The sequence below is a fragment of the Phasianus colchicus genome, chromosome 5, assembly GCF_987193195.1.
Source record: "Phasianus colchicus chromosome 5, bPhaCol1.hap1.1, whole genome shotgun sequence".
NCBI classification, from domain to species: domain Eukaryota; kingdom Metazoa; phylum Chordata; class Aves; order Galliformes; family Phasianidae; genus Phasianus; species Phasianus colchicus.
The window spans coordinates 59,183,057-59,195,085 of NC_143440.1; the positions used below are offsets into that span (position 1 = coordinate 59,183,057).

The window sequence follows — 12,029 nt, forward strand, 5'->3', positions numbered from 1 at the left end:
TCATTAAACAAAGTGATTTTTATTGAATTAATAGGATTTACAAGAAATGTCTTTTTCTTTTTGTCTGCAACCATGTTTTTATTGCACTAAAAAGAATCCATAAATAACATTTCAGGACAATCAATGAACCGAATGAGAACAGCGGTGAGGGTCACTCACTGTACACGTAAAAATTTCCCCCAGGTAAGGAAACCAAATAGAAGACACAGCTCGGTTAAAAAAGAGCAGTAAGAAAGAAGAAGGTGGGGGACCCATCCCTGACGTTTCCAGGTGCGGTGCTGGGGCTCACACACTGCACTGGGGAAGCTCTGCAGTGAGGTTGGTCCTTAAGGAGGGTCAGCATTTCCCCCTCTGCCATCTGTGAGGTGGAATAGGAAAGCTAAAGGAACAACGTGTTGAACGAAGTAAAAAATAAGGCAACTCCCACTTCACTGGTGTGAAGCACATGGCAGCTCTGTGTGGTGCAGGACTGGTGGTACAGGAACAGTGTGCTGTCCATTAAAGCTGTAGGCAGAGCTCAGAGGAAGGCCTGAGGGAAACACACTGCACTACCAACAGGGATTGCAGCGGTGCTTTGCACCCAGGGCCTCTCTGGTAACTGCATCTATTGCTGTTTAAAAATATACAGTCAGCTTCTCCATAATACAGCCGACTGCTAGAAAAGGAGAGCAGAATCAGCTTCTCTGCTCCAACTCCACGCTGGTTTTCAGCATAATAAACTAGTTTTTGTATGGAAAAAGATTAACAAACGTTTCTCATTTGTATAAACAATACATAATACATGTAGAAAAATATTCAAGAGGATAATAACAAAGGTGCAATGTCAACAAAAATAAGCTGCCTTTTCAACCAAAGCACTTCTTTATGAACTGTGGGGGCTTCTGAAAGCTCCTGGCATCCCCTGTGTCCGTGGGGCAGCTCAGAAGTTCTTGCCGTGCTGCTGGGCGTACCACTGCTGCCGCTGCTTGCGGTGCTCCAGCTCAGTGAGCAGTGCCTGCCTGTAGGCTTCATACAGCTTCACAATGCGCTCCAACTCCTTCATGAAGAGCAGTTTCAGCATGCCCTGGTACGTGTCCAGGTCTGCCAGCTGGAACAGCTCCCACTTCAGGATGTGGTCGTACCTGGAGTGGCACAGAGGGTTACCTGTGGCTGCTGTGCTGCTCTGTGTTTGTTCAGTGCTGATTTAGGTCACTGCATCTCAAACTGTGTGGCACAAGTCTCATGGAACAAGGGGAGGAGAGGACCAGGTAGCATCAGTAAGGAGAAACAGCCCTAATTAGTGGCCACGTCACCTCGGTGCCAGCCCAAAGCCAACCTGTGGCTGACAGTGAGCTCCCCTGGGCAGCCCCAGCTGCTGTGCACCACAGCCCTACTCTGTATGAGATGCTGCATCCTTACTGCAGGTTCATTATTTCCTACTTCTTCCCCACACTTCTAAACATTCACCTGTGATGTGATTTTCTTATCTTGGGTATCAGCAGCTGACAAGGCAGCTACTGAAAGAACAGGAGAAAACATGGAATATGAGCAGAGCTATGAGATCCTGGTTATGTGGAGAAAGACAAAGTTTCTGACCTGTGCTTCAAAAGAGGTGGGGAAGAATCTGAACTGCAATCTCTGTTCCGAGGAAGGCACTGTCAGATTCCCCACCCTCAGTGCCCCACACATGAAGTCCACCAAACTCCCTCAGCACCTACCAGCTGGTCTTCCTGACTGCAAGGATGGATAAACACACAATGTGCAGGTTTAGTTGTTCTTTAAGAAGCCCTCAAACTGAGGAGGCAGCAAGTCAGCTGCTACCTCTCCCCCTCCCTTTCCCAGTACGAAATCAACATGAAACAGGGTTTGCTTCTTCACATTTGAGAATGCCACAAACTCCAGTGTTTGTACCAGCATTGCTTCAGCTGAAGAAAGGTAAAAGGAGGATTTTGGGTTCTTCCCAGCACTGATTTCAGTGCCCCAGCCTTTCAGAAAGTCTCTGAGAATCTTACAGTGCTAACCTTGAAGTTTCAAGAGAAGAACCAGCAAGAACCTACACAACACAGGCTGAAATACTTAAAACTGCATTGTCTAGATGTGCCAAAGACCTAAATAAAGAAGTGCAGCTGCAGCCAAAACCTAGAAGTATTTCTAGGAACTCAGCCCTCTCCCAGGTTACAGGAACTCAGCACACCCATGCTGCACAAGTACACCCCTGGATTTTAGGTCCATTTAAATCTGGATGGATTTGCCAGCAGCCATGAGAAGTAATTAAACCCAATGCAATTACACTGACTAGAAGCAGCTAAAAACTTCAGCTGAAAGTCACTGACTGCCACATGGTTTGAGAATTTCCAAGTGTGCACTGCTGTACGGTTCAGTCTCAGCACGTTTTCCTCATGAAGAAGTATATGGTTATATAGTTATTGAAGTGCCACGTGGATGCTTTTAGAAACTGATTTTCTACTTAGTGTCAGTCTTCTGCAGAGCTGCAGCCATCAGAACACGTTTCGTTGCATTGACTCAGATTTAGTCCTGGAGAAGATCCCCTGTTCCTAAAATACCCCATGTAATTTATATGCCATGGGGCACCATTCTCACACTGAAAGTAAAGCACATGCTCCCAGTCCTGCAGTGTTAAGTAATGCCTAATGCAAAACCAACCCATCAGAAGTGGTCTCCAATCTTCTGCTAAGACACAGATAAAGACTAGCTGTGCTTATTTCCAACTTACCCATTTCCACCTGGATGAGTCAAGAGTCCAGTCCCCTTACAGGCCAATTTTTGCTATGTTTTTGGGAGATTTAAGTGTCATATATATGATTTAAATCCTAATGTATATAACACAGGTTACATGCACGGCGAGTGATCTTAATATGTATGTGTACAAACTATATATGTTTTAAAAGCACATTCTGACAGTAGTTTGTTGAATGGATGACTGAGCAACAAAAATTACAGGTCTGAAGTGTTTAGACTGAATCCTCAGCCAGCAATGATCCACTCAATTTAGTGTGACTTTATTTCTGATATGAAAAATCCAGCACAAATTCCTCACCCACTGTCAGCAACAGCTCTCATGCAGTTATGGAACAGCCAGCAGCTAGAGTTCTACTTTCAGACACCAGAATCCACTTGGTTTCTGTCTAAACGATGCACGTGTAATGTGGTGCAAAATAAGAGTAAAGAAAAGAAGCTTACTTGACAGGAGCCCTGGCGTAGACCTGCAGCCAGTCTGGAATCTCTGCAGTGTGGTAGGGGTTTGCAGGGACGAGGAGGGGTTGGCTTCTCTCTGCCTGCTGGGGCTGGTAGGTCACTGGGGGAGGTTGGTCGTAACGGGGAACGCTGTGTGGAGGAAGGCAGAGAAATTCAGCAAGCACCAAGCAGGATGTCCTGCTCTCATTAATATAGAGATGAACTTCCTGCAATACAGCAAGAAGGATCAAATAGTAGAAATTAACTGGTAGATTTGGTGCATGCTGACTTGATTTTACCTTCATGTTTTAAGCAGCTAAAATATCTGTTTTCATCCCAGAGATGACTTAGTTTGGGCTTCAGAGACAGTTTCCCAGAACATCAATCAAGTTTACCTTCAGTCTAAAACCCAATTCTGCTCTCAGCAACCCGGCTGTTTCACCAGCAGTCACAGGGAACAGCTGCTTTATTTTAGTGAGGTAAGAATAATATCCTGTTTCTAAACTGAACCAACAGAAGAGACAGAAACCAACAATTACAACTTCTAGAAGTCTCAGTACAGAAGCAGTAAAGTTTACTTTTAAAAAATAAGCTGGTTTTGGCACATAATATGCAAGGCAAAAGTTCATAGAATTGCAGAATGGCTTGGGTTGGAAGGGACCTCAAGGATCATGAAACTCCAACCCCCACCAAACACAGGGCCACCAACCTCCACATTTCACAGCAGCCCAGGCTGCCCAGGGCCCCATCCAACCTGGCCTTCAACACCTCCAGGGATGGACGGGGCATCCACAGCCTCTCTGGGCAGCTGTTCCAGCACCTCACCACTCTCACAGCAGACAATTTCCCCCTGACATCCAACCTCAGTCTCCCCTCCCTTAACTTCACACCATTTCCCCTTGTCCTGCTGTTATCTACCCTTTCCAAGAGCTGACTCCCCTCCTGTCTGTAGGCTCCCTTTAGGTACTGAAGGCTGCAATGAGGTCACCCCGCAGCCTTCTCTTCTCCATGCTGAACAAGCCCAGCTCCCTCAGCCTGTCTTTGTAGGGAAGGTGCTCCAGCCCCCTGATCATCTTTGTGGCTCCTCTGGACCCTCTCCAACAGCTCCCTGTCTTTCTTGTACTGGGGGCCCCAAACCTGGACACAGTACTCCAGATGGGGCCTCACAAAAACAGAGTAGATGGGGACAATCACCTCCCTGTCCCTGCTGGCCACCCCTCTTTTGATGGAGCCCAGGATACCATTTGCTTTCTGAGCTGCAAGGGCACACTGCTGGCTCATGTTCAGTTTTTCATCCACCAGCACCCCCAGGTCCTTCTCTGCAGGGCTACTCTCAGGAACTGCTCCTTCCAGTCTGTATATATGCCATTTCTACATTCTCAGCTGAACTAGGACAAGGACAGTCACAACAGGCAAGCCTGCTGCCATACCTGGGGGCGCAAGGATGTTTGTATTGAGCTCTCTTATTGATGTGATCCACATAATACACTCCAAACTCTGCAGACTCCACCCTCTCCCAGCCTGGTGGCAGCCCCTCCCGCTCCAGGGGGTGGCTCCAATGCGTTGTGTTGGTGTTGTGGTCGATGTAGTACTTCCTTCCTCTGATAGTCCAGTCCACTGACCAGCCAGGGGGGAGAGGTAAGTCTTCAGAGCTGTGATTTGTTAGATTTCCTAGAGATGTAGCAGCAACTCTCCCGATGCCTAAAAACAGAAAATAAAGGTATTTAACTCAACGGGTAACACCTCAAACCAATATTATGTACCAAGTTAGCTTCCCTCCTCCACAGACACGAGGCACTATGAACAGTACTGCCAGGTTTCCAGCACACACCTGTACACATTTGTAAAAGAAATTCTGATCAGGTTACAATCATAGACTTCAACTGCCTGGAAAAGAAATTATATGATACGAAAGTGTTCCAGATTAACCACTGGAGAACAGTAAGATGGACAAGCAGGAGGGAAGAGTCAGGTTTGTGCAGTGCAGCCATCAGCAGCCATTCCAGTTTCCTCTGCCCTTTCCTCCTATGTCCTGTGGACACTCAGGGCTGTTATATCAACTCCCTTTCAAAATAAAACTAGGGAAAACAACGAAGTGATGCAATCAAGACTTCCACAGGTGTCTTTCACCTTCTGGGTGCCTACTGAATGTGCTCCTGCTGGTTGTGCTGGCCCAAACTCAACTCTACTTAAAGCATTTCCTTCAGTTATCTGCAATTCTACAGTTATTCAGTCTCTGGATACAATGAAATTCCAATTACCTTTTCATCAAATGCATCTATTCATCCTCAGCATTCAGGGTTTGTACATTACTATTTCCCCACAGCCACAAGAAGGGGTGTGAGAGCTCCTTTCCCCAGTCTCTTAAAATCAAGAAGATCAGTCTCTTAAAGTCAAGAAGATATGACCATAAATGTGTTAGTCAATGAGGAACACATCCCTCTGCTTGTTTTTCAGGGTTAACATTTTTGTGCACTTATTCCTGAGTGGAAGGAAAAGGCACAGCCTTCCAGGTATGGACATTAACTCAGAAAGACAACAGGAAGAGCAGAGCAGCAGAAAAGCTCTTGTATTTCTCAGGAAATTCCATACTCTTGTTGGATGACCACAGAAATGGCCCTTTCCACCAGTGCACACACAGCCCATGTGCAGCAGGCAGGGGAAGCCACCTGTGTATCGACTGGTTACCTGCAGAATGGCAGATTGAGAAGTGGCTGGGCTGTGTTTCCAGTGACAGATCAAAGTCATCGCCAACGCAGTGGAAAGGTTTCAAAGCAACAGAATGAACAGGAGGCGTAAATGCAAGAAGTTCCTCCTGAGTTCTGCCCTGCAGAAGACATCTGCTCACCTATTTCTTGCCTCTGGGTGCTCTGGATTGCACAGCCTCAAAGTTTCCCTACTTGTTGGAGTACTCACCCACTCATCAGCTTTACGAAGGCAAGCTAATAGCTGTGCTTACGTGACAGCTCCATCCCTCATTAGGATTAAGCAACTCAGCCCTTTACTTCCAGTGGGAAGGAACATGCGAGCTGCTGCCTGACCTTTAGCCATGCTGGGGCCATGGAGAGCATTTCAGACCCTAGCCATGGTTACACCACTGGTTTTGTTTGCATTCCAGACAAAATACCAACATTTAAGCTTCTTGAAAATACTGCACTTTGGATAAGTAGTACAAATAAACAACAAATATTAAACCACCACAAGCCTGAATACCCAGATTGGACAGAGGGAGACGGTTTTCATAATAAAGGTATAAACATATTTTGCTGCTCACCCATCAGCATTTTGTCTTGTTGTGCTTTTTAAAGAGTTCCTCCCACTCGAATTCCTTCATGATTGCAGCAACAAATACGAATAGATTTGATTCATGGGGTAAAGGTGAATGTTTTTTTAACACTTTAAGGCTCGTATCAGAAGTTGCCCAAGGCAGGATGACGAACAGACAGTAAGCCACCCTCAAGTTCTGCTGCCATAAGGCCTGTGTCTGCTACACAAAAGCCAAAGAAGTTGGAAGATGGACTCAGGTAAACAGGAAAGCATCTGATCACACAGAGAACTGCTATGGGAAGCAGGCCAAAAAACAAAGCCATGCCTTGCTGGGAAGGCAGCATGGGCAGCTCTGCTTCTGTAGCAGCAGTCACCTCCAGCTGCATGGCTTCTCCCCAGAGTACACTGGGATGTCAATCTCAGAACTGTCATATACAGATAAGAAGTGCTCAGCTTACCACTCAAAGGGGTACAGATAAACTCTGAGGTCTTGGTTACAAGTCAGTTCCAATCTATACTGCAGATATAACTTCAAAGAATCACAGAATGGCCCGGGTTGGAAGGGACCTCAAGGATCACGAAGCTCCAACCCCCCACCACACGCAGGGCCACCAACCTCCACATCTCACAGCAGCCCAGGCTGCCCAGGGCCCCATCCAACCTGGTCTTGAACACCTCCAGGGATGGACGGGGCATCCACAGCCTCTCTGGGCAGCTGTTCCAGCACCTCACCACTCTCACAGCAAACAACTTCCCCCTGACATCCAACTGAAATCTGCCCTCCCTCAACCTCAAACCATTTCCCCTTGTCCTGCTGTTATCTCCCCTTTCCAAGAGTTGACTCCCCTCCTGTCTGTAGGCTCCCTTTAGGTACTGAAGGCTGCAATGAGGTCACCCCAAACTTCAACCACAGACCTCCCCAAACCTTTCACCTAGAACAGAGGACAGAGATGGCAAGGAAAGATGAGTGAAGTCTCTTAGAATTAAGTTGAAACACTTAGAAAAATAAATTTTAAAAAAATCAAGAAATGCCATCGAGGTATCTAAACACACAACACTGGGAAATAACTGAAGGCACTTTTCAGGAAAACCACTCATACTAGTTAGGAATTAAAATAAATCTGGTAAGAGTAAAAAGGGGAAGGTGTGGAGAAATGAATCGTGACGTGACTTGAAGGAGAAACACCAATGCAATGCAACTCTGTCACCTCCTGAAAAAAGTCAAGACATTTGCTTAATGCTGAATCCTTTGAGTGTGAAGATGTCAATGAGAAGACATTTCAATTTACTTTGTAAAGGGCTCCACTCAGGTGAAAATCTTACAAACAGTGATGGAAACATGTAGGGAAGAGGTGATCCGGACCAAAGCAAGGGATGCAGAAGGCCTGACTGTGCTGGAGACAAGGAGAGAGGAATTGGCAATTAGAGGGACTGGTGCTGCTCAAGGGAAACAAGGCTGCAGAACAGTGGGTGGCTGAAATGAGACTGAGCTTAGCTGTCAGCAAAGGGAAATAAGGAGATATGAGGTTTTCTTATTCTTGACCACATCATACTTCTACTGATATAAAGTACAATGGTTCTTCAGGGGATGTACGGAAGGACAGAGGTTAACATTCTTTCTGCAGTGAAACTACAGGTGGACTCTAAGAGTCCACATCCTGTGTTGAGATGAAAGGTAAAAGCAGAAGAAAAGGGATAATGTGTTGGCAGACAAGAGGTTCACCTCTCTGGATTATTTCCTGCACCCATTATGAAATATGTAAAATCTGTCCAAGCTATTAATTGCAAACATACACAAATGACAAAGACCAAGACCCATCAACAGCTCCTTGTTTTCCAAAGGCTAAGAAGGCATGGAGACAAACAAGAGAGAAAAGCCTGTTGAGAGAGAAACCTGTGTTGCTACAACTGAGAAAAATACAGCTGAAAAGTCCTGCTTTCTGCTTGTGTTAGAAATTTGCTAGATTAACTTCACCTTCAAACTAAAAGGTGGAGCTCCCATTTCTGCTGAGATGTTGCTCCAATTCTACAATGTGGCAATATTGGTTTTGAAGGCTTAGCATTCATCACCACTGCGTCATTTGGAGTGTAAAGCTGAGGGTTTCAGGTGTGAAATCTCCCTTCCAGTCCCATAGCAGAAGCCAACAGGTGCTGCTATGAGGACCAGGTACATATTTAATGATGAGCAGTCAACAGATGGATGGGTTTCCTGCACAGTCTAGATAGACCCCATGTAGTTAGTCAGCATTTAGCAAAGTTAAGGATGAAGTAGCAAGTTTTAAACATCAGCATCTCAAAATGCACTGCCTGGCAGCAGCAATGCCAGCACTGCTCTCCTGCCATGCTTCATTGGAACACCTCTGTATTAAAAAACAACACCACCACCAAAGCGCTGTCAGCTTTTTAACTCCAACCACAGCCTCAGTGCTGCCATTTTTACCAGCAGAGTGCAAGCAACAAAGAGCTAACAGCATATTTCATTACATTATTTACAGGTCTGAAGGCTTCTTTCAAACTCCTCCCCAAACATCATTTCAGCAATATAAACATCACTCAACACTGCCTGTAAGGTCACTTTTCTGTGGGTAACACCGACATCCCACATTTCTTCTTTCAGTACATCTACAGCAGCATGACATACAAACCAATGACTCTCCTGTGTCATCACAGATAACCAATCACTTCAAAAATAAATAAGTAAGAGATTTTTCTTTCGGATTCTCTTGTCCCATCAGAAAAATGTGACAGGCCCCTCCCTGTGAAGGGAGTGTGTGAGTATGACTCTTCCTCAGTCACATAGAATCACAGAATGGCCCAGGCTGGAAGGGACCTCAAGGATCACGAAGCTCCAACCACCTGCCATGGGCAAGACCACCAACTTCCACATCTCACAGCAGCCCAGGCTGCCCAGGGCCCCATCCAACCTGGCCTTGAACACCTCCAGGGATGGACGGGGCATCCACAGCCTCTCTGGGCAGCTGTTCCAGCACCTCACCGCTCTCACAGCAAACAACTTCCCCCTGACATCCAACCTCAGTCTCCCCTCCCTCAACTTCAAACCATTTCCCCTCATCCTGCAGTTATCTACCCTTTCAAAGAGTTGATTCCCCTCCTGTCTGAAGGCTCCCTTTAGGGACTGAAGGGCTGCAATGAGCTCACCCTGCAGCCTTCTTTTCTCCAGGCTGAACAAGCCCAGCTCCCTCAGCCTGTCTTCCTAATATTACAATATTACAAGCCAAAAAGAATTCAGGCACTAGGAAGTGAATTTCAGCACTAACTACATGCCAATTTGTTAATAACACAAAACAGTCATTACTCATTGCTTGACAATAAATAATTCATTATAAAATTAACAAAAATCAAATGACACAATGATATTCTGGGCTTGTTTAGCTTGGAGAAGAGAAGGCTGTGGGGAGACTTCATTGTAGCCTACTTGAAGTAGGAGTGTTGTAGTAGGCTACAACACTCCTACTAGTAGGAGTAATGTACTTGAAGTAGGAGTACTTGAAGGGAGTGTATAATCAGGAGGGGAAACGGGTGTTTGTGAGGGTGGATGGTGACAGGACAAGGAGGAATGGTTTTAAAGTGAGACAGGGCAGGTTTAGGTTGGATATGAGGAGGAAGTTTTTCAGCCAGAGGGTGGTGAGGCACTGGAACAGGTTGCCCAAGGAGGCTGTGGATGCCCCATCCCTGCAGGCATTCAAGGCCAGGCTGGATGTGGCTCTGGGCAGCCTGGGCTGCTGGTTGGCGACCTGCACATAGCAGGGGGTTGGAACTGGATGAGCACTGTGGGCCTTTGCAACCCAGGCCATTCTACAATGCTATGAAATACCTCTGTACCTGAAGCTATTCAGTGATACATGAAGGGCAGCAATGAACCCATCCTCACCTGAGGTGCGCCGCCCATGGTTGTGAGACATCCTCTGGAAAAGCTCCCCGCTGTGCTCGTAATACCTGTAGTCCTCATGCAAGCGATCATTCAACTGCCGTCTCCTCTGGGCATCATAGAGGTGATCATAATAGTAACAACGTGTGCCAGCATCTCCGTTTTCCATAACCGAATTGGTTTCTGTTAGAAAAGACTGGGAGGAAGAGCCATATTCTCTGGCAACATCAGCTAAACTTCGAGCAAAGTAGGAAGGCGCAGACAGTCTGTTGCTTTCACGCCTCATTATTTCCTGTGGCGGTCTCTGCACCGGCGTTCGAAGGAAACTCTGGTTTCTGGAAACAGCTCCATCTCCACCAGAGCCATAAGCAGAAGGACTTGGGTCAGGAGGGCAGATATCAGTTCGTCTTGGAATGGTCGGACCGTGACGGATAAAGGAAGGCATCAGATCTGTTACAGCAGAGAAGTGAAATGAGAACTTTGCATGCACTTATTTGGTTAGCTATGGTGCCTGACTTACACCATGCAAGTGACTTCATTCTAATGCCAGACCCCCTTTAAAGCACCTCTAATGCATACAGCAGCATAATGGTGGGGCTGCAGTTTGCACTGGCGCAACAAAAGCCTGCACAGAAGCTACTGGCAAAGCAGCAGTTTTGATAGCAGAAGAAGCCAACACAAACAGCTCCCACCCACAGAATCACAGAATGGCCCAGGTTGGAAGGGACCACAAGGATCACAAAGCTCCAACCCCCCACCACACGCAGGGCCACCAACCTCCACATCTCACAGCAGCCCAGGCTGCCCAGGGCCCCATCCAACCTGGCCTTGAACACCTCCAGGGATGGACGGGGCATCCACAGCCTCTCTGGGCAGCTGTTCCAGCACCTCACCGCTCTCACAGCAAACAACTTCCCCCTGACATCCAACCTCAATCTGCCCTCCCTCAGCTTCAAACCATTTCCCCTTGTCCTGCAGTTATCTACCCTTTCCAAGAGCTGACTCCCCTCCTGTCTGTAGGCTCCCTTTAGGTACTGGAGGCTGCAGTGAGCTCACCCCACACCCCCTCCGGACTGCAGCCCTATCAGGCAGGTTTTAAACCTCTCCACTAGGCCAAGAACCAACCCAAGCACCTTAAATCCCTCTCCATCAGCACCACTGCCCTCATCACAGAACGGCCCGGGTTGGAAAGGACCTCAAGGATCCCGAATCTCCAACCCCCCTCCACACGCAGGACCCCCAACCTCCCCGTTTACCCCCAGCCCAGCCCAGCCCCTTCGCGCACATTCACACAGCGCTGTTCTCTCCCAGCCCCGCAGCCGAGCAGCCCCCACTCGCGCCCCGCTCCCACAGGCCGTGCTGAGCGATGGCGGCCGGCTGAGGGCGCGGCTGAGCGCCGTGCCGTAACAACGCAGCCCTCCCAGCTCCGCGCCGCGCTCCCGCCCCGCCCCGCGCGGCGCTCGGTCACTCACTGCGGAGCAGCGGGCTGGTCTCCTTCTTCACGTACTTCCCCTGCACCTCGCCGGGCTTCGAGAGCTCCGTCCGCGTTTTCTTCCGCGACAGCATCCCACCTCCTCCTCCCGGCCCGCTCCCGCCGCCCGCATGCCCGGCTCCGCTCCGCGCAGGGCCGGGCCGCCCGCGGCCCCCTCAGGCGCTCAGGGCGGCGGGCGGAGGCCGTGAGCGGGGGGCGGGCTGCGGG

The 12,029-nt window shown here is 48.1% G+C and overlaps 1 protein-coding gene across 1 annotated transcript; it reads right to left on the bottom strand.

Moving 5' to 3' along the window:
- Positions 1-12,018, bottom strand: SAV1 (salvador family WW domain containing protein 1). Its single transcript, XM_031602283.2, has 5 exons — positions 11,803-12,018; positions 10,334-10,780; positions 4,605-4,875; positions 3,181-3,324; positions 1-1,121 (listed from the first exon to the last, which is right to left on the bottom strand). Exons 1-5 carry the CDS (start codon positions 11,894-11,896, stop codon positions 920-922), a joined length of 1,158 nt encoding a protein of 385 aa, XP_031458143.1. The 5' UTR covers positions 11,897-12,018; the 3' UTR covers positions 1-919.
- Between the last annotated feature and the right edge of the window lie 11 nt (positions 12,019-12,029).

Coding starts and splice junctions, on each gene's coding strand:
- SAV1 (XM_031602283.2), bottom strand. CDS start 11,896: ATGCTGTCGCGGAAGAAAACGCGGACGGAGCTCTCGAAGCCCGGCGAG. Junction 10,781..11,802: donor GACCAGCCCGCTGCTCCGCA/GTGAGTGACCGA, acceptor CTGCTGTAACAG/ATCTGATGCCTTCCTTTATC. Junction 1,122..3,180: donor TACGCCAGGGCTCCTGTCAA/GTAAGCTTCTTT, acceptor GTGCCACTCCAG/GTACGACCACATCCTGAAGT.